The 22,900-nt window shown below is 38.0% G+C and overlaps 1 protein-coding gene across 5 annotated transcripts in view; it reads left to right on the top strand.

The window, feature by feature from the left end:
- Positions 1-22,900, top strand: part of BBS9 (Bardet-Biedl syndrome 9) — a 417,930-nt gene that overhangs the window by 318,704 nt on the left and 76,326 nt on the right. For all 5 annotated transcript variants that reach the window (XM_045792884.2, XM_045792882.2, XM_045792886.2 and 2 more), the window contains one exon: positions 4,865-5,047. In XM_045792884.2, the coding sequence (XP_045648840.1) occupies positions 4,865-5,047 (183 nt within the window). The remainder of the gene's footprint in view (positions 1-4,864; positions 5,048-22,900) is intronic.

The following is a 22,900-nucleotide window of genomic DNA, read 5'->3' as shown; positions in this document are numbered from 1 at the left end:
TGACAGCTAAACAGCAATGTAATAGGGTTCTGTGTGCCACACATGAGATTTGGAGGCAGCTTCGGTGGTGAGTTTAGGTGAAGAAATTGGACATGTCTGTTTTCACATAGTATGATTCATGTCTACTCTGCTGTTGCTGCTGCTGCTTTCCTGTAACCAATTTTAGAGCCTATCTTGGCAGCTGGAAGTATTTGGGATTAATTTCACACTCACTTTATGAGTTGAGCATTTTCCTGCAAGCAGCTCCCTGGGCCTCTGCCTCATTACTTTGGCATCAACTGATATGGCAGTTGGACATAGATGTCCTTTGGGGTCTCCATTTTATTTGGAAACCTTCAATTCGAAAAAGCAAAACAAAGGCCATCAACACATTTGTGCTTGAAATCGTTAGCATTTATTGTTTCCTAAACCCCTCCCTTTCTGTAGTTCTGTTGAACACCAGGGAACACACATCTTGCACAGCCAGTGATGAGCACTGAAAAATCACTCTCCTTCAAATTTAAGCCCTAGCAGCTGGTTGGCCTCATTTTGCAGTTCCAGGTGAGCAGTGAGATCCTCTAGGCCTTGGTGGGACAGATCTAAATCTTGATGGTTCTACGTTTTCCAGCCCTTTTTACTATGTTAATTCTGCTAAATTCATTTGGCTCTTATGGAGAACAAAGTAAACTTGGCTGTTACATGTAAAACTAAATTGAGAACATGGAGATCTGTTTAGTATTTAATGCTGGCCAGTAGGTCAGGAAGATTTTCCTTGGGGGTAATTTACATAAGGAATTGTTTATCCCATTTCTTTCCAATTTCTGTGACCATTTGGGGATAGCAGACTTTCCACAATGGCACAGAACTATAACCAGCAAGACCGAAACTTAGAGAAACGATGCTTCTCCCAGATTGATGTATTTTGGGCCTTGCTCAGGAAAGATCCTGTGGCTTGGGCTGCTGTCTCACTGAGAAGTCATTCTTCCACCACAGCTGTGTTTAGCAAGTTGGGTGGGTCCATGAACTGACATGTTGTTACACTTAGTAAGAATTTTCCCTTGATAGTGAGGAACGTGCACAAGAGCCTTGCTTTAAGTCCCAGCAAATGTCCGAATGTTTACTATGATCGATAGCTGCTTTGAGTGCAGCCTCCATCAAGGAACACCCACACTCACAGTACTCCGCCACCACCCAGGACCTGGTGTGTTATGTGCATGCTCTTCACCTTGACATTCTGGTTCCTCTACACCAGTTGCCCAGATTACCTTTTTTTTTTTTTTTTAAATCTCATCAAATGCTATTCCCAAACTGGAATATTTCCTCCTTCCTGAATAAGCAGCCTCTACTTTTCTGCTTTAATGCATTTGTTCAAGTTGTTTCCTGCACTTTTAAAGCGCCCAAACCTAATGTCTTTTTTGAGGATGAATTTCAGGTACCTCTATGCAGTGGCAGGCTGGTAAATATTTAACAGCTGATTCTCTGGGAAGGAGAGGTGTTGGGAGGAGGCCTGGCTTTGTAACATTTGTTGATGTTCATGTTGTAAATACTTCTGCCATGGCTGATTTCAGTCTACCAACGTGAGGTTACTGAATGCGAAGTTGGGAAGAAATGGGCAATAACCCACCATTGCAGTGTTTCCAACATACAGATACCATAAGCATAAATAACCTCAAAGGCCTAGATAATAGTAAACTAATTAGGAAGTAAGGAGTTTTGAGTATTTATTACCTTTGTTTTGGTGTAATTTATTTAATCTTAAGTTTATGTAACTTAATTTTTAGTAATAGCTGAGTTTAACAGCTGGTCTACAAAATTGAAAATCAAACGACCCATCCTTTCTCTGGAGCCTGTAGGAGCTGGACAGGTTGGTTCCGGCACACCACGGCTTCTTTCCTCTACCTTTTCTTTCCTAAAGTGCTCCAGAATCAGTAAAAGGCCTTTTCTGAACCTAGAAGGTGCTTCAGGTTGCATGCAGGCTTTGAAGTGAGAGACTCCAAGTATGAATCCAGGTCTCTCACTTGCTAGGTGTGATGGTCAGGCTGGCTACTTAATTTGCAGTTCCCAGTGCAAAATGAAAATGCAGGGCCCTTGTTAAAAGGCCGGAAGAAAGTGGTGTTAAAATAACTACTAAAATACAAAGCTTTTTCCTTTCTTCAGTAGTCTCTTTCACACCTTCTGATGGTGTTTTTATTTTCTTTTCAATGCCATTCCAAGTAAGGAAAAATTTAAATTTAAAATTGTTGGCATGGATTTTAACCATTAATCTTACATTGTGTAATGCCAGTTTTAAATGCAAATATAAGAACATTCAACGCTATGAGTTAATGAGAATAATCGCCTCTTCTCATGTGCATGTCTATTATCCCTTCATAGACTTCACTTATAAAACACAAGTTCAAAAATAAAATTATTAAGAATTTCCAGACAGAGGGGTGCCTGGGTGGCTCAGTTGGTTAAGCATCCGACTCTTGATTTTGGCTCAGGTTTTGATCTCAGGGTCATGAGATTATGCCCACATTTGGCTCCGCAGAGGGCTTCAAGCCTGCTTAAGCTTCTCTCTCTCTCTCTCCCTCTACCCCTTCTCCTTGCTCACGCTCTCTCTAAAAAAAAAAAAAAAAAAAAATTTAAGACAGAGACAGCAGGGCATTAGACCAAGCATGGAGCCCTTGTAAGCACAGGTACAGTGTGCATCCCTGTGTATAGTACTGGACAAATTCCTTACATCTGCTGAGCCTCAAAGGCCTCCTCTGTAAAATAGAGATCATGCCAAGTGGGTGGAGATGTGGGGATTGACGGCAGTGATACCTGTATGGCACAGCAGAATGTTGGCATGTAGTCTATGCTCACTTAGTTAGAGGGACTATTATTAACCTAACAATTATAATATTCATGGCATCCTCCTTTATCATTCATAGGGTCTTCCCTACAATGTCAACATTTGCCTCTGACATATTTCTCTTTCTCCATTATAAACTCTCTGAAGGTAGAGATTAGATCTGTTGCCATTGAATTCCTTGGAGTGCTTCCTGTAAATTCTTGCATATACCTGGCACTTAGGAGGTGTTTATGACCTTGATCGTTGTGTGATTTGGGCTTATCAACAGTAAAGCATCTGTGTCATTATATGATGGTCCCCACAATGAGGCCTAATTGGTAACACTCACAGGAAGAAAAGAATATAAACGTAGACTTGAACAGGAGTCAGTTGTAATCATGGTGAGGGTGAGGGAAGAAGCAGATGATTCCAGGTGTTTGGGTTTAAGGAAAGTGGCCTCTGTCTCTTAGAGGGGACTTCTTGAAGTAATAGGGAAGGGATGAGTTCCAAGCTTCATTTGAGTAAAACAGGCCCCAGGGATATTAACTCTGGCCCATAGTAACTTGTCCCTTTGCTAACTTCTTTTACACTTATTTTCTGTTCTGCGCAATTAGGACATTATTACAGTAATTTTTTTCCCACTAATTGGTTGTGTATGTATGCTTCCCGTCCAACAAATTATAAGATCCTTATGGACTATAAGATATCATGTACTTTTTTGAACACCTATGGGAAGAAAGCACAGAATAGGTATATAGTCAGCAAGGCACTTTATTGTAATGCTGACCTCGGTTCAAACTCCCAGGGCCACCTGGAGATCTGAATGTGAATTGTGATTGCCTTTTCTATCTCCTGCAACCCCTCAACCAAATGGCAAAGAATCCTGGTCTGCCCAGCACTGTCAGGCAAGGACCTGAAGGTCTTTTCCTAACCTGTATCTCTTTTCCAGCATCTCCCAGATACTCAGGACAGTACCCCTACAGCCCCTGTTGCTACATGGAATTTGGGAGACCACACAGCTGTAAACTCTAACTTGTTTGAATGATGATTTTTTAACAAGCCCTTTGGGCCAGTGTCAATAAGCCATGAAATATCTCCAAATGGTTCATGTGTACTAGAGTTCTGAAAGTCATCTAAGCTGTAGTTCCTCAGGCTGGCAGGGACTGATAGAAAGGAGCTCACATTGCCCTGGCTTTTACTATTCCTGATCTGGGGGCTGTCAGACGCCTTGAGCCTCTGGGCCAGTCAGTTCATTACTTTTAATGAGCACAAAATTCACCAAGACATTAAAATAAAACACCAATGGGCAGTCTTGAATGTTCCATCCAATTGTTGCTTTAGTTCTTTTTTCCACAGGAGTATTCAAGGGGATGAAAAAAAAAAAAAGCCAATTCTAACTCCTGCCAATTTTATCCTAAGTAGATTTGGCGTTGTAAAGCTAACACACCCTGAACATTTTTTTTTTCCTTTCAGGTCCCTGTAGGCTAGTGCCTGACATTTGTGTTAAAAATGACATTACTGAATTGGTCCAATGTTTGAACACTATCTACCTTTTGGTTATAATAAGGAAATACTGGATATCCCAGCACCATGTAACATGTAAAGAATAATAATCAGAGACAGACAGTTATTTTCTGAAAAGGGTGTAATGAAGTCATTATTTTAAATTACATGGCAAATGTGGTCATTTTGATATTTTTTAATTGATCAATCTCTGTGGCTGGTAATGAAGACTATAATAACTGTATTAGAGGTTACTTATATTATCATATATTGTAGAATGTCACTTGATGGTGAAGCAGACGCCGAACAATGTCTCCATTAAGCTGATTTCATGGATATTTTCATCTCCTGGCCATATGGATTTGGAATTACCTTAGGGATTTTTTTTTTTAAAGAAGGAAGTGAACAGATGAATGATAACTATTTTATTACTCAACATAGCTTGTGTTTGTGGAAGACAAAGTTCATCAATTTGTTTTAAAGAAAAACAAGAGTGTGCCAAATGTAATTTGTTGAGGGCTCAAGAATTGTGAAATTATCCTTAACTGAAGTTTGTCATTTCTGCAGGTAATCGCTCTAGCAGATGCAGTAGAGGAAAACCAAGACAATCTGTTCCAGTCATTCACCAAGCTGAGAAGTGCCACCCATCTGGTGATTCTGCTGATTGGGCTGTGGCAGAAGCTTAGTCCTGACCAGGTTGCTATTCTGGAAGCAGCATTTCTGCCACTGCAGCAGGACACTCAAGAACTGGTAAGGACCCACAAGCCTGCAGTGGTAACAGCCATCATTATTGAAAAGATTGTGGGTTTAGGAAGATCTCACATGGCTATCATGTTTTCTAAGGTATCAGATGGAGGCTTTTTTTTTTTTTTTAACCCAGATCCTGTTTTTCTTTTCTTTAAACCATGATAAAAATGTCAAATAAAGGCCTTTTTTTTTTCTAGAGCTATTTTAAAAATAGGTATATAGTCCATTTTTATGTGGTATTCAGTCTATTTTTTATGTGCTCTTCAATCACTTAGAAGCCAGGGAAACAGTCATTTGACTGCCTGAGTGATGGCAGTAAACCTTCAGATTAGCTAATCCTTTCCTTTTCCACCAGAGAAAACAGTTCAGCCATTTTAATTTGCTCAGTGTTCTTAAATTTACGTGTCACTTCAAGGGTTAGGGAGAGCTGAGATAGCCTTGCTAAATGACAGGAATATTTTGTTACATTTATATAGTTCTTTATATATAGCGTATAAACTCCTTTACTCTTGACCCTTTGAATTGGCAGTTTAGAACCAAACGGGGGAAATGCAGGTTCATATTTGGAGTTTTTGGTGAAAGATTATATGAGTAAAAACATCTTAGACCCTTGAATTTTAGAGGTTTATATGACTAACAGGTGTCAGTTTTGAGGAACTTTTTGCATGCTTTTATATACAAAGAAATAATATACTTCTTGGAAATTAGAGACCCCTGGACTTATTTTCTGTGTTGGAGGAAACCATTTCAAGAAAAAAGTCATTTCAAATCCATTTTTAAGCACAGCTATGAGAACATAGGACCAAAAATAATAGTACTAAAACTAACGTTTCTGAGTGCTTACTAGGTGGGCATCAGGTGGTATTTTGAGTGTTTCACAAGAATTATCTCATTTAATCTTAAACATGGCCCAATAAGGTAGTTAAGGTACTGTTTTCATCCCCATTTTATATATGAGAAGATTTAGGCTTTGAGAGTTAAGTACCTTTTGGTGGTAGAGCCAGGATTTGGACCCAGGTCTGGCTGCTTTCAAACCATATGTTTTTAACCAATGCACTGTATTTTGGCAAACAAAGTCATGAACAAGATTTTGAAAATCACGGACTTTGTCAATTGAATGTAATTTTCTGTAGTCGAGTCAAAGGATTGTCAGAGAAAAAAAAATCAAACTATATTTTATATCCTAAACAAAATACTAATAAATAAACTGAAAAAAAAACTTTGAGTACACCTTTTTCTTAGATTGAGAAAATAAAATTACTGCTAAAATTTATTTTTGAGAAGCTAGAAATGTAGATATTGTAGTAATAGAAAACAATATAATATAGGATTGTTATCAGTAAGAACTATGAACTCAGATTAGTAGTCAGAAAGACATGGGTGTCCTCAGTTCCTGGCTCCAGGACTTTGATGATAAAGTCCTTCTGATCAGGTTTTCTAGCTGCTCTAAATCTCTACTTCTGTAGCTCTAAGGCTGGAAGCAATAATAGGACCTACACAATAAGTTGAATAAGAATTAAATGAGATAATGGAGTAGAGTGGAATTATATCTTACTCATTTTTATATTCTCAGCATCTGGCACAATGCCTGACCATAGCACAGTCAATATTTGTTGGGTGAATGACTGGAGAGAAGGATAAAAGCTAACAAGAGTTGACTTGGCAGAACAGATGTAGTAGATATAATCTGGAGCGTGAGGAAGTAGGGCAGGGCCAGCTGTATAATTTACAGGGCCCAGTGCAAAATGAAAATGTAGATACCTTGTTCAAAAAAGTAGAAAAAATTGCTAAAGTGTTGTTAAAACAGATACTGAAACAAAGCTTTTTACTTTCTGCAATCTCTTTCTCATCATGGTGTTTTATTTGGTTTTTTATGTTGTTCTAAATGAAGAAAAATTGAAAATTTAAGTTGTTAGCATGAATTTTACTATTAATCTTATAGTGTGCAATGCCAGTTTTAATACAAATATAAGAGCATTGAACCCATATGCTGAATCACCAAAATTATGTAATTTGTATTTTATAGCTCGTGCATGCATATGTATTTTGTTCTTAAAGAACTGTGAGTCACTGTACAAAATTAACTGTTTTTATTTTGCTTCTTGATATGCACACATCTACCAACACTTTCCACCTTCAGCTTACTGATGGGTAAGGAAGGAAAGAAAGGAAAAAGAGCTCTGTGTTACTCTATTTCCCTTTCCTTCTGTTACCATTTTCAGTGTAATAGTTGGATAATACAGGGAAATAACAGGAGTATAATGGACTGCCTTAGTCATTCCTGTTTCTTTGAATCTGTTGCCGCCTTTCTTCATTCAAAACAAGTTTTGGTGCAAATGAAAAGCCTTGAAGGGCTGTCAGTGCCCCATTTAATCAGTCTAGACATAACATGCCTTCCTTGTACTTGCTTTGAGTCTCACTGACTCCCACTCATTCAGGTGCCATAGAATTCTTTTTTTTTTTTTTAAAGATTTTATTTATTTATTTGACAGAGAGAGAGACAGCCAGCGAGACAGGGAACACAAGCAGAGGGAGTGGGAGAGGAAGAAGCAGGCTCATAGCGGAGGAGCCTGATGTGGGGCTCGATCCCAGAACGCCGGGATCACGCCCTGAGCCGAAGGCATACGCTTAACCGCTGTGCCACCCAGGCGCCCCGAGTGCCATAGAATTCTAAGCTTATGGAGCAGAAAGGGAGAAGGCCACGCAGATGGGGCATGTCTTCCTTTCTCACACACACTTCAGTGTCCCATTGGACTTCACTTACAAAACACAAGTTCAAAGATAACATTATTATGAGTTTTAAGATGGCGATGGCAAAGCATTAAATCAGTGTGGGGCCCTTCTGAACATGGGGCCCTGTGTGACCACAGAGCTCACATGCTCCTGAAGTGTGGTTAGACCCAGAGCAAGAATTTCCTTGAAATAAAGGTTCTCAGATGTAAGGATTGAGTCCCCAGAGAGATTGTGGTATTTCCGAATCTAGAGATCTTTAAAAACAGCCTCATTCTGCTGGGAATATGTAATATGTTCATCCCTGAAGGCAGGTGAATGGATGAAGCATCTTCTCGAAGCTCCTTTTTGCCCTGCTGGTGTGTTCTCAGCTGTCATACCTCCCAAAACATGTAGGAGAAAATTCTTTCAACTTTCTTCTGAATTTGGTTAGATTAGAAGGTGTGTATACTCGTTTTGTCTATCGAAGTCATTAATGAGACAGGACATTTGATAAAAATATAACTTGGAGAAGAATGAATCAAAAAAGACATTTTAATACTGCTTGTTATGCTCTTCATCTTTAATTAGGTTGTGGTATTCACTTTGGACTTATACTGTTGAGACAGCTTATATATCTTGAGAAAAAAGGAATCCTTTTTCATTCTTTAAGACGTACGCCTGCACTATGTGGTTTTGACATGCTAGTTCACAATCTCCCACATTATGCCTTTAGACCTCACAAATAAATGTTATGTGATGGGTATCCCACTGAGATGTGAAAATGAAATATGCAAACCTGAAATAACTTGGAGGGAGGGTGAGGCGGGGAAGAAAGGAGTCTCTTACCAGAATGTTGAAAATATATCCCATATTGAAGTTATTATGATACCACAAAAATCTGAATGTAATTTAGATGGTTTGGTTGAAAGTGGATGGCAGGGTACATGTGTGAGGGGGAGAACTTCAGACATGTGGACAACATTTTCAAAAGAGACTCTCAGTTCAAGGTCAGATGTCCCCACAAGTATTGAGAGGTGGAAGAAAGTAGTCAGAAGACGTTTTACTTACCTTGCAAATTGTTTGTTGTATTGTTATTTAGATGGCATTTGTCACAAAGGTGGGTGAAAAACTCTAGTTCACTGTGGAATATTTTCTTACTGGTATCAGGCTCACAAAGCAAAAGTATTTAGAATTTATTATTACTAATGAAAAGTAATATTCTTCACACTATCTTATCAGTAGTTTTTTTAAAAAATACCATCTCATTTGGAAGAGAATTCATCCTTGTTTTCTTTGATCTGTTTCTTTAGTGATACGTTTCCATTTTTGCCACTACTCATAACTATTTTGGGGCAAATAAATGCTGGTATTGTGGACGATTACACGTGACTTTTCCAAGGTGCTGAAAGTTATGTATGCCAAATGTGTTTTTGTAGGGATACTTCCCTTCACTTTACGAAAGACAGGTGTTTTCTTTGGCATCTCCAAAAAGAGCTCTTAAACTCAGTTCCATCTGTGGATTTGATAATAAATATGATATTGTCCCTACCATCTTCCTGTCATGATAGAGAAGTTTTGCCCCAAATAGTGTGTTCTCTCAGAGTACCTGATGAGGCTGTTCTGAAATGAATTGTTTTCTTACTTTTCAGGTTAGGGGCTGAGGAGATTTCAGAGTATTCGCAATGCAGAATTTAAACGTGTATCTACTGACCCTTTATCTCTTTGAAGCTCTATGGAAAATACTATCTCTACTTAGGTCAGTGAGGGCTGGGTTACTGGTTTGAGTCTGAGAGAGTGTTCAATTGTGATAGTACGAATATCTCCCTCTCATGATGTGGTATAAAAGCCAAAAGCTGCAAACTATTTCATACCTCAGGATTGACTTGAAATCTTATCCAGTCATTTATGCATTCAATGAATATTATTAAGCATCTACTATGTTTCAGGCAGTGTTCTAGGCTATCAGTATATTTCAGTAAACAAAACAGAGATCCCATCCTTTGTGGATTTACTTCAACATTGTAAGCAAACAGATTCTAGTCACATTTAGCCATAAACATCTTTGGCTGTGTGATATGGTAGCTACTTGCCATATGTAGCTATGTAAATTGAAATTTACATAAATTAAAGTGAAATAAAATTAAAATTTCAGTTCCTTGATTTCACTAGCTATATTTCAACTGCTCAGTAGCCACATGTGGCTACCATTAGTGGCTACCACATTGGAAAGTGCAGATATAGAACATTTCCTTCACCTCAGTAATTTCTATTGTGTAGTATCCTCCATCATTAGAAGAGAAAGGGTTTTGTCAATTGGGTTAACAACGTCAGCACATTTTAACAAATTAATGAGAGAAGGGCGGGACGGTGACATTAAGTTGTGCCGTGGTATTTGCTTTAGCTGCCCTTATTTCTGGTATTCTGGTATCATCTGCCTGGTCACATGTGCAATAACCACGGTTTCTCTGGGGAGATGAATGCATCTACATAAAAGGGAGGCAATAAGCTGGCGCAAGTGCTGCTACTCCCCCTTCACATGAACTTGGTAGACGTTGTAATCATCCCAAATTCTTTCCTGTTGAGCCTGTGCATGACCTCAGAACCCTTTTGAATACAGCATTCTAGGTAGTCACTATCACTTGCAGTTGGTATGTGGATGAATCCTCTGTGCCCTTCCTGATCTCTGTACAGATCTGCTTCTCATTTTCTTAGCAAACAGCTTAGATGACTAAGACAATATTGTTATTTCCAAATGGACTTTCTCCGACTTCTGCTCTAAATGTTCATTTATGTTCCACCTGACTTCAGAGGAATCTCTAAGGAAAAGAGCAACAGTGCGCTGGTTTGGAGACCTGAGTACACACAACCTAGAGTTAGAGGGAGTATTGGCACATTGCATAACATTTTGGCTTACTTTTTCTTTTCTTTAAAAGTGCATTTAATATCTTTTGTAGATGTTATCTACTGTTTGAAAAAGAAAAGCTTTATTGTGTTAAGAGTTTAACAGTTACCTTCCCTAGTATTGAACTTTCAAATCCCCTGAGAAAGTTAAGGTGGAAACTTACATCAGTGGGGGAAGGAGATTTGGACCTTCAGCCTTACTTTTTGATTGATTATTCCTTTTACAAACTGATATGGAAAGAGAAACTTATTTTTAACATGTTCAACATGGTTCATGTGAGAAAACAGATGTTTATAATAGGAAATCCTATTGTGTGGAGAGACTTATCAAGGCTCACTTACAAGGCTTGGAGGCTTCTACGTCACAGGTCAGGTTTGATGTAAGGGCCATTGTGCCTCCTGTCTGGATTGAGTGATGACTGAGATGGCTAATCGTTGCTGTTATTAATGACCTCTTCTTAAAAGGCAAACAAAAGGAGGAAGTCTGGTGTCAGTATCAAGTCTGCCCTTATGACTGTTAACGTATCATCACAGTTATAAACTGTCTATGGGAACATAGTGGAGAAAAAAATATTTTGGTAATCCCCTTGGTCTTAGCCAACAAGACAAACATGAAAACATTAGTTTCATATTCATAATGGCCACATACTCTGTGTTGTTGCTAGTTACATGCAGCTGGTGTTCTGTAATGGTATGGCTTTCTACTTCACCAGCATTGAGTATAACATATCTCAGAGCCTTTCTGATGACTTTCTTGCTGTTTTAAAAATTGGAATATATCAAAATAGCAGCCAAGTAGAATACAATATACAAGTGGTGATGTGTAATTTTTAAAACTTCCCTTAAGTGTATCAAATATGAAACAGTACTTTAATGGACACATTTAATATTATTTATGCATTCAAGAATAGAGATGCTAAATGAATGAACAAAGAATTGATTAATTGAAGCCTCACTCTCACTGTATGCCACCCCAAAACCTTTGTGAAGCAAGGTGTGGGTTAAATATAAATAAATAAGTGAAATTCACACGACCACGGTGAGGAAAATAATGACCATCATCATCCTCATAATGCCTACTGATTTGATTCCTGGCTAGAAGTATATATTTTTTAAAGATTTTATTTGTTTGCGAGAGAGAGAGAGAGAGAGTGCACAAGTAGGAGCAGTAGAAGAGGGAGAGGGAGAAGCAGGTTCCCCGCTGAGCAGGGAGCCTGACCACGCGGGGCCTGATCCCAGGACCCTGAGATCATGACCTGAACCACCCAGGTGCCCCAAAAGTGTATTTATATTAATTTGATATCCTTAAAATACCTTTACCCAACTTAGTTTGAATCTACAAATTACAAAGTGATGATTTTGACGTCTGGGATGTTGTATTCTTTTAGAAATGTACACGTGGAAATTGGGGGCTCTTGCCTTTAAAACCAGTGCTTCCTCTGTGCTGTAATCACACACAGAGCTGCAGGCTCAGTCGGTCACTCTGGCCTGCTGTTGTTCATTTGGAAATGTTTCTCAGAAGCCCCCTTGACTTGCATCCTTGTTATTCTACCTGGCTTTCTGTGATGGCATTTCAAGTAGCCTTTCTGCTCATGTCTCTGCATTGGTATGCCCTGTGCATCACTGCTAGACTCAGCCCTCTGCTGTCTTGTCACACGCCTATTTACATACTTTCTGTGGCTCTCTTTGCTCCTGGTTCAGTTTGGACTCCAGTGCCAGGCATTCAGGATTTCCAGTCACTTGGCACTATCATATCTTCTTTCTCAAAATCAGTTTCTGTGACTCCCCAGCTTTCCTGCTTCGTTCTGGGAAATCTGACTTTCCATGGGTACATAGCTTCTTTGCATCAGGCCACGGCTAATAGTGGGTTTTTTTTTTTTTTCCTTCACGTAACATGGTGCCCTCTGTTTACCCCTCTATTCACCCTTTTTTAGAGGCAGATCAATTCTCTTTCCCTCCTTATTTTATTCTGGCTTCCATTCTCTTGTGAATCTCACTTAGGGGGTATGACATAATATACCTTATATTCTCATTATATATTCTGAAATTGTCAATGTCTTGTATTCTTTTTTTAAAGATTTATTTATTTATTTTAGTGAGAGAGTGTGTTAGTGAGTTGGGGGAGGGACAAAGGGAAAGGGAGAGAGAATCTCAAGCAGACTCTGCACTGAGCATGGAGCCCAACTCAGGGCTCGATCTCATGATCATCAGATCATGACCTGAGCCAAAACCTAGAGTCTCTTGCTTAACCGTCTGCACTATAGGGGCGCCCCACTTGTCTTGTATTCTAATAAATATAAGGACAGATTCTTCTACATCCCCATAGAATTAAAGCTTAAATTAAGCATAGAGTTGGATATAAGTATCTAGGGATTGCTTGATACCCCATTTCTTTCCATAGTGTTCCACACGATTGCAGATTCTCCTCAAACAACTGTATAGTTTTATTTAAAAAGGAAGCATTCTCCTTCCATTTTGCACCACCCCCATTTTTTTGCAAGCAACCTCAAATATTTTTGGGTTCTGTAAGAGTGAAACCTGATCTCTCCTGCCTGGATGGTAAAAGATATAGATTGATAGCCAGACCACCACATATGTATGTATTTATACATATATTCATTCACATGTCCTGTAATTCAAACCAGTAAATACAAAAATTTTTCATCTTACCAGTGATGAATATATGCAAGTGAAAACAATTATGAGGTACACCTCACCTATATTGATTTAGCCAAACTTGGTAATAAATAGTGCTGAGAGACACGAAGTAAAATAGACATACCCACCTCTTTCTGCTATAGGCTTTCCAGAGGGTCATGGATCTCTAGGAAAAGATGGGCTATAAAACAAAATCTAATACTTGGTACCACTAATCTAAGTTAATGCACTGAAAGTAGTAAACTAAAATCCATTTGGTACCATGTTTATTTTTATAATTATGAAATACTGAAAGCAACCTAAATGCTAACAGTTGGAAAATACAAACTGGTATTATCAGTTGAATAGAATATTATGTCAGACTGGAGTTAAATCTTTTTTTGGGGGGGGGGGCAAATACTTAACTAGCTCCACGTCCTTAAGCAAATTATGGAACTAAGCATTAGTTTCCTTATCTGTACAGTGGTGAACTAGACTGGACCCCAAGGACTAGCTCTGCTTTGAAGGGAGGTGAGAATGGCCATTCAGATTTTATTTCAGCTTGCTTTCACTTTATATTCCTCCTTAACCAGTAAACAAATGGTACAGAGGAAGAACATGAGATTAAGAAAGTGAGCGAACTTGGCTCTCTAGTGCCTTTCTCATGAAGGCATGCCCAGAGTTTGATGGAAAACACAGTTTGTGCAGGGTGAGGGATCTGCCAGTTCAGAGGTGTTTAGAACCAGAGGCTCACTGCCTTTCCCACAGTTAGCCTGGGAGCAGGGCCACGTCAGCATCCGAGGAGCTGTTGCACATGGAGTTTCTTTTTGCATTGCAGGTATATCCTTTCCTGTACTGTATTCTCTTTATTGCATAATTAAGTTTGGCTGTGGCCTACTACAAATGACTGACTGAAACACAATAAACATTTAATGAAAAAAATGTATGCCAAGGTTTTTCTTCCTCAAGAAGACATAATCCAAATTCTATTTTTCACACAAAGTAACTGAAAATTACCTTGCTTGTTTGATCTCAGTGAAGTAGACCACACACTGAGCCTCCCTTGGGTGTCTCCATCATCATTTTCAGATTCAGGGTTTTGATGTTTAGTTATTTATATCATCGGGAAGACCAAAATACTACTACTACAAGTATAAAACCATGTTTTAAAGAATTGCATTACATCTGTGACCTCATTTGGGAACTACTTGTCAAAGGTGTGCAGGTGTTATGAGGATACCCTTTATATACCTCTCAAGATTCCTGCGGGGACCAATTGAGATACAGTATGTAAAATACCAAATATGGAGCCAGGCATATGATGATCATCTAAGAATTATTAGCTAATAATACAACTACTGGTTTTCAACAATAAGGTGCTCTAAGTTGCAGCATTATTTTATGGACCACTTAGGGAAAAACAACAACAACAACAACACTGTCAATTAAACTGTGACACTGTGTTTTTGGTCACACTTAAGGTTTTGAATAGGTATTGAAGGAGCTCTTTTAGACTTACTTAGACATATATTTTCTCATCTATTCCTCTTGTGCCTGAATAAAAAGAATCAAGCCACATAAATTGGTTAAAGTGTTCTTGACACTTCTTCACATTCAAAATTTGATTCTCTTAACTCATCTTTCAACTCTGCATTTCATTGCTATCCACGTTTTTCCACATAGCATTGTCCTATGTGCCATGTGTGTGACCTCTGTGCCATGAAGAGCCATTGTTGATGCAGCATTTCAGAGCATGCCACTGTTGCCGTCCTGATTTTTTTCAGAACCTCTGAGATCCATTTTAAATACTTTCCTTTTTGACTAAGCTCCAAGCTTTATTTTTTGCCCTCAGCTGAATCATATGTTGCTGGAAGTTAAGTAGCTTCCATCCAGAGTTAGCAGGAGATTTTAGGCAAATTGATGTTTATTGCTTGAACAGTAGTTCTGTGTGATACATTAATTAATCAAACCACATCTATTCCAGGGATTTGGTAATTTCTCCTACTTCAGTTGTATTGCTTGGAATAGGATGGTAACCTGTGTGCATGTATCTCAGGAACAAAACGTAACACATTTCTTCTATCTGTATCTTCTTGTCTTACATCCTGGAAAGCACCTAGCTTTTGCTTTTGCAAGAAAATATGAATTGTTGTCATTCTTCTGTCATGAATATTTGCTTCACTAATTTCAAATTTATACTTCCAACTGCGTCATTCCAACTTTTTTTATTCAGTGAGCCATAGCAGAATGTTTAAAGACACTTTAAATGACAGTTCAATAGGAGAGTCTGAGCATTGCACATATGTCAGTTAAAGTGTCAATATCAGAACAGCTGGGACAAAGGCTGTGCATACACAGACACTGACAACGATAGCGTTATTGGAGCCTGGAAGCCAGCAGTTGTTAGATAAGATACATCCCTGTTTCAGAGATGTTAAAATGTGGGGGGAAAACCTCCTGGAATTAATGGAATGTAATTGTAAGTACAGACTGAAAGAATTATAATTGTAGTGATTTTTTTTATTAAGAGGGAACCTCTGAGTAGTTTGAGTTGGGGACAGGAAGTTATTAAAAAAGGCAAGGCCTTGGCTTTCCATCTTGGAGCAGACATCCTTGACCAGAAGCAGATTTCACATAAATAGGAAAAAAAAATCTCCCTAGTTGCTGCTTTTTGAAGAGAAAGCCACAAATAAGCTGTGAAATGTAATGACGGTTGAGTACCTATTGCTATCACTTTTAATCTGGCAGATTGCATAACACAGTTATGAAATCTGAGTTTAAATTTCCCTATATGTCATTTATGAGAACTGCAAGAACCCAGATCTTCTGTCCCACCACAGTGAATGTGAATATGCACATGAAATCACTGATATTGTCAGCAGGAATATGCTTCACATTCTGCCTTTGGAGTAGTAAGACTGTCCACTTTCCTGGAAATAAAATCTAATTTCTGTGACTTAATGGCAGTGGTTAGTTGCATTCTAACCCATTTCTTCTAATTCAAGGTTATAAATATTTCTGTATAGTTTTTAGCAATCTCAGAACCAAATCCTGTAAACTTCACTAATTAGAGGATTTCCCTGTTTTGTAGAGAAAAAAGGAGAGGAATCACACACACATACAAAGGGAGAAGGTGAGGGGGTGAAAGAAAGAGAGAGAGAGATAGGCCTGCCTCCCACAATTCAAAATAATGTAATAAAATTAACTTTTATTGAAAATTATTAAGTATTATGTATTGGCCAAGGACTCGACATACATTACCCCATTTAATTCTCACTATGTACCTTTGAAGTAGGGGATTGGAGCAGATGCTATGCGTGATCTGCCCGTATCTCTTCCTGAAACTCCTGCCTTCTGAACCTGTGCAGCTTTTTGCCTGAGGACTCTTCCAGTTTGGCAGAGGGTGTACAGCCACTGTGTTCAGTCAATGACTGGTGGGAGTTGGTAGATTAATACCCCAGCTCCCTCATCCCTCTGGCCAGGAAAGTCCAAGGTACGTTATACACAACCTCCCAGAGTAGTCCAACAGGGTTGCACCAGTTGCCTTTAGTGGTAATTACTTGACAGCACTGTTTATTGGCTTCTCCCCCTTCCCAGTCTCACTTCCTCACTTAGCCCTGGTACTTCTTGGATCAGCTCTCAGATAAACTATTTGCACTCACATCCTTGTCTCAAGACTATTAGTTCCAGTTTACAGATGAGGAAGTATGCCCATGGTCACACAGAAAATACCAGGCAAGGTTTGAATCTAAACTGGAGGGCTCACAAAATGAATAACCTGATTCCATGGGGAAACTTTAGACCAGGTGATCTTACTAAAGGGTTTAAAATTTTTTTTTAATTAAATTCCAGTTAGTTAACATACAGTGTAATATTAGTTTTGGGTGTACAATATAGTGATTCAATACTTCCATTCAGCACTCGGTGCTCATTACCACAAGTGCCCTCCTTAATCCCCATCACCTATTTAACCCATTCCCCCACTCACCTCCCCTCTGGTGACTGTCAGTTTGTCTAGAGTTAAGAGTCTGTTTCTTGGTTTGCCTCGCTCCTTTTTTTCCCTATGCTCATTTGTTTTATTTATTAAATTCACATATGAGTGAAATCATATGGCATTTGTCTTTCTCTGACTTACTTTGCTTAGCATAATATTCTCTAGTTCCATCCACATTGTTGCAAATGGCAAGATTTCATTCCTTTTTATGGCTGAATATATCACATCTTCTTGATCCATTCATCAGTCGATGGACACTTGGGCTATTTCCATAATTTTACTATTGTAGATAGTGCTGCTATAAACATCGAGGCGGATGTACCCCTTTGAATTAGTATTTTTGTATTCTTCGGGTAAATACCTAGTACTGCAGTTGCTGGATCATAGGGGAGTTCTATTTGTAACTTTCTGAGGAGCCTCCATGCTGTCTTCCAGAGTGGCTGCACCAATTTGCATTTCTACCAACAGTGCAAGAGGGTTCCCCTTTCTCCCCATCTTTGCCTATGCCTGTTGTTTCGTGTGTTGCTGATTTTAGCCATTTTGACAGGTATGAAGTGATATTTCATTGTAGCTTTGATTTGTATTGCCCTGATGATCAGTGATGTTGAGCATCTTTTCATGTGTCTGTTGGCCATCTCTGTGTCTTCTTTGGAAAAATGTCTGTTCATGTCTTCAGATGGGAGAAGATATTTGCAAATGACATATCTGATAAAGGGTTAGTATCCAAAATATATGAAGAACTTATAAAACTCAACACACAAAAAACGAATAATTCAATTAAAAAATAAGCAGAAGACTTGATCATACTGAAGTTTTACTCTTCTCCAATTTGACTGCTTTAACAAGGATAAGTATAACTTATATTTTGTACTTATGTCTACCTGTGTTGGATTCTGTACTAGGAAATTTAGTGGACAAATTTAATTGACTTGTGGTTTATTTCACATAGCACTGGAATGAACTCAATATATATATATGTGTATATATATGTATATATATATGTCTTGTATCAGTCAGCTCTAAGTAAATATTCATAAAATAAATAAATGACTATATTGATTCAAACTGTGCTTTATTAAATGGACAAAGACATTTAAAATTAGGATCAATATAGGGATAAACATACCATCTCGTAAATAATTATTATTGAACTTTGAGATTTGTGCTGTTGTATTTTTGTTACCTTAGCTTGATCTCTGTGAAAAGTGACACTAACATTGAATGATGTGCCACTCAGTAACTTCACATACCATTCTAAATACCTTTTCTCCTTACTTCTCCAGAATTTTGTTTAAAAGAAAATAAAAATAGAAACCTAGTATGTGGACCTTCTTGTAGCTGTTTCAGATCCATTAGTGGCCTTGACCAAGAAAGAAGTAGGTAGTCACATCTTAAAATAGTGAAGCTACTGGGTGGTTCTGAAAAATCCAAACTAATTAAAGGGAGGAGAGAAAAACAGAAAGAAAAGGATCCTGTACATCTTTGTACTTAAATCAGTGGTTTTATGTATTTTTGGACACTTTCCCCTGAGTTTAGTCATTCCTTGTTCTTTGAGGTTGTTGAGAACACGGGGGAGGAGTTGATGCCTTTACTTTGTTCACATGGTTCTCTTGTCCTAGCTTTGTTAAGTTTTCCCCAGACTCCATCAGATATGCAGGTACTTAGGGAGTCTGTGACCCCATGTGTCTTATGATTTTATTATAGGAGTGGCTACTTCAAGTATTCTTAATAGTGAGTCCCTGAAACAAGCAACTGTAATTCAGACTCATCAGAGTCGAGTCTGACTATTGTTATGTTTTCAGGGGACATGGTGTCCTAAGACCATTCCTAGGTGTCAGTTTCAGTAGTTTATGCAGGTGCTAAAGCTTTGATGGACTCTTCTGAATGTTTGACTCAGCCACACTGGCATAGATCATATGCAGTAAAATCTTATTTAATTATATGCAGATTATTCATGTGACTCCAGAAGCTGATTTAAATTTTGGTTCTGTGAAAATGTTAATTGTGCCCATAAATTTTCTGGGAGAAGACCTCATATGATATTTTCTAAAGCCCAGCTTAGTAAAAGGAGCCTAAGATGATCTGATGACAGTAGATTGTGAGACATATAATGAAATGGGAAAGAGTGCTCTGTAGCATAGTGGTCAAGATTTATTTTTTAATTTCATTAAAGTAACTTTTGATGATGAAAGTAACTTTTATTTACTTAAAAACAGCAAACAAATACACAAACATATATACTGACCCATTTAAGTAACTTTCATATATTAAGCAATTGTGGTGGTTTACAATATGATTTCAGGCTGATCTCTGAAAATATTACTTGTGTTTTCACTGGCTACTATGACAGATGTTAATTTTCAGTGTAATGTTAGGAAAAGGTTAACAAATTTAATTCTTCTCTGAAACCTGAATTCTTGACCTTCTCCCTCCCATCTCCACCCTTTACAAGTCTCTCATTTTTGACATGGAGCTGTGTAAAGGTCTGTTCTGTCTCCTCAAAAATCTAGAGCATGGGGAGATAAGGAGCGGGGGCTTTAGGAGCTGCACAGTCCTGGATTCCATCACAGCTCCTCCTTTTAATAATTGTGTCATTTGTGCTGAAATACTTTATATCTAGAGCCTTAGTTGGAAGTTGTAATGCCTACCTTCACAGGATAGTAGTAAGAATTAACCAAAATAATATTTGTAAAATTTTCAGCATATTTTCTAGCACATAAGAGGTTTTACTCTTGTTGCTGCCTTTGCTGTTATTTCTGGGGCTGTTATGCATGGGAACCAGCCCAGAAAAGATAACCTTTTAGAGAGAACTCTTGCAAGTAAGAATGATAACGTGGAATTAAGATACATACAATTGCTAAATATGTCTCAAATCTGCAAGCATCTGGCAAGGGAAATTCATTTTCTGGTTTTTAACCGATGAGGAAACCAAGACCCAGAGAACTAAAATAATTTTCCTAGAGACAAGCAGCTTGTAAGGAAAGATGCCCCAGTTCAGCCTTCATCTTCTGACTTCTAAGCCAGTGCACTTTTCATGATCTGTGCTGACTCTTACATGGAAATTATAAGCAAGCATAACTTATTAACATGAAATGGCAAATAAGTGAAGGATCAGTGATGCATATTAGTCAGGCTAATGACCTCAGTGGGAAAAGTAGCATCAAACTTCACTTTCTTGGGCCTCAACTTCTTGGGCTTCCATTTGCCCCTATCTTGTACCTTCAAAGAAATGATTTTTATGTATTTGTTTCTAGTTCTTTTCAGTGGGGTAATTAGTCGAAATTACCTAATCTACCATTTCTAGAAGCAACTTTCCTCTGGAATCTTCATTATCAATTTGATTTTCCAGTCTTAATGTTTTTTTGTAAGTTGCTTCTGAATAGTGAATGTTGATCAGGAGCTTTTCCTGAAGCAATTGTTAGTGCTTAGTGGAGGTGATTGGCTCCATTGGACATCACTGATGTTTTATTTTAAAACTGAATATGGCTTTAGAGCACCTGGGTGGCTCAGCTGGCTAATCACCTGACTTCAGCTCAGGTCATGATCTGAGGGTCCTGGGGTTGAGCCCTATGTCAGCCCCACATCCTGCTGTGTGCTGAACAGGGAGTCTGCTTGTCCCTTTCCTCCTGCCCTCCTCCGTACTCTCTCTGTCTCTCTCAAATAGATAAATAAAATATTTTTAAAAATGAATACGGCTATCCAGGATCAAGTTTTATGATACTTCAAGTAATCTGTAGGTAGCATTGAGAGCAGAACGGGAGTACAGATCAAATGCAAAACATAAGCATAAGAAAACAGCATCAGAGTACGTTGGTTTGAAACAATCTCGTGCTTCCTGGTTGTGTTGCAGCTAAACTTTCTGAAGGTCACTTGTCTTCTGTTTGCCAGACTTTTTAGATTGTCATCCATTAGGAAGCAATGTGCTTCATTTTTCACAAAGCAGTGTTGTTGATAAACCTAGTACCCTGTTCTACTTTTGGTTGAAATGTGAATTAGACTTTTACAGCTTTTGAATCATGGCAAAGAAATAAGAGAACTCCAAAAGTCCAATAAATCACGTCAGTTTAAAATTTAAAAAGAATGGCAAGTGTTTCATTTCATTAGTGGTAGGTTGAAAACTTTAAAGCTGATTTTTTTTTTCAAAGCTTTATTTTATAAAAACTGTTGAATGTAAAAATCTGAAACTTATTAAGATGCCATAGAGGACATACAGCTTGGTATCATTTTTTTTTTTTAATTCTTAAAGGTTTGTGTTTATTTTTTGGTCATTTTTTCCCTATTTTTTAGAATTTTAATTCCAGTATAGTTAACATAAATATTATATTAGTTTCAGGCATACAGTATAGTGATTCAACAATCTAGACATTACTCAGTGCTCATTACCATAAGTGTACTCTTAATCCCCTTAAACTTGGTATCATTTTAAAAAAATTGATTTTATTGTGTTTTAGGTTCAGAGGTCTCTTTTACTTTTCAAAGGTAAATAGCTCAACATTTTGAGCCCTCTGCATGAGAGGAATATTCACTGAGTACAGTCTATTCTTTGGAAATATCCTGAACCTAGATAAATCCTGAAAAAGTCTCTTATCTTCCAAAATGTATAATTTACAAATATAGCACCAAGTTTTATTTGTACTTCAGTTTGCAGTAACCCTTCCTGTGTTTATTTTTAGCTTATCTTGGCTGGTATGACACAATACAATATAATACAAAGTAATAATGACCATAAGACTCTGTGGAGCAATCATAAATACCAAAGACTTCTCATTGTGAATCCTTTACATCTATTGAGGAGAAAATTTATTCCTCTTTGATACAGTTTTATTTTTCAGATAAGTGAATATGATATAAAGGTTATTTTACCTTCAAATATATAGTGTAAGGTATTTCTTAGAGTTTTCTCCCCTCAACTGAAACCTGGATAATGGCTACATAGTCTCCATTTACTGCTTTAGACAAATCTCCTCTTTCACCTTTCTTCTCACCGGGTGCACAGTTGGTAATGGCATTTTATGGTTTTTCCCCTTATACTACTATAGTTAAGGATGTGGTAGTGTTTCCATTATAAGCATAAATTTTCAGAAGTTTATAATTTGAATAACAGTTTAAAGATGTCACTTTGCACATTGGATTTCAATGGTGTATTTTTATTTTCTAATTTTTTTAAAGTACGATTGAATATATGTGCTTTTTTTTCAAAGTATCTTCCACTTAAGGTTTCGGAGTGCCTTACCATTCACACTGGCATGGCAAATCGTGTTATTTCTGTTCTATTGAGACCTCAGATATAGCCCACAGAGTTTAAGTGATTTATCTGAGATCATACAGTGAAGGGGCAGTTGAGGTGACCAAGGTTAAGTCAGAACCTAGTATCCTAAGGGCAGCTGTCTTCAACTCGGTTGTTTTAGTGCATAGGTGGTCTGAGAATACTCTTCTGGTTTTCTTTTTTTTGGGGGTAACTTTGGTTGATATGCTAGGAAATTAACTTTACAAATGTGGTCAAACTTGCTGCTTCTCACTGTTTCTCATAAGCCACTTTCTTGTGCTGGTATTTAGGCATAGTGACCAGTGCAGAGTAGCAGGGCAGGTAGAGCAGAAGTCAGAAACTCAGC

This window comes from Ursus americanus, chromosome 3, assembly GCF_024610735.1.
Source record: "Ursus americanus isolate L20-20 chromosome 3, mUrsAme1.1.p, whole genome shotgun sequence".
Lineage (NCBI taxonomy): Eukaryota > Metazoa > Chordata > Mammalia > Carnivora > Ursidae > Ursus > Ursus americanus.
The sequence above is the reverse complement of the archived record's forward strand: the minus strand, read 5'-3'. Positions and strand labels throughout refer to the sequence as shown.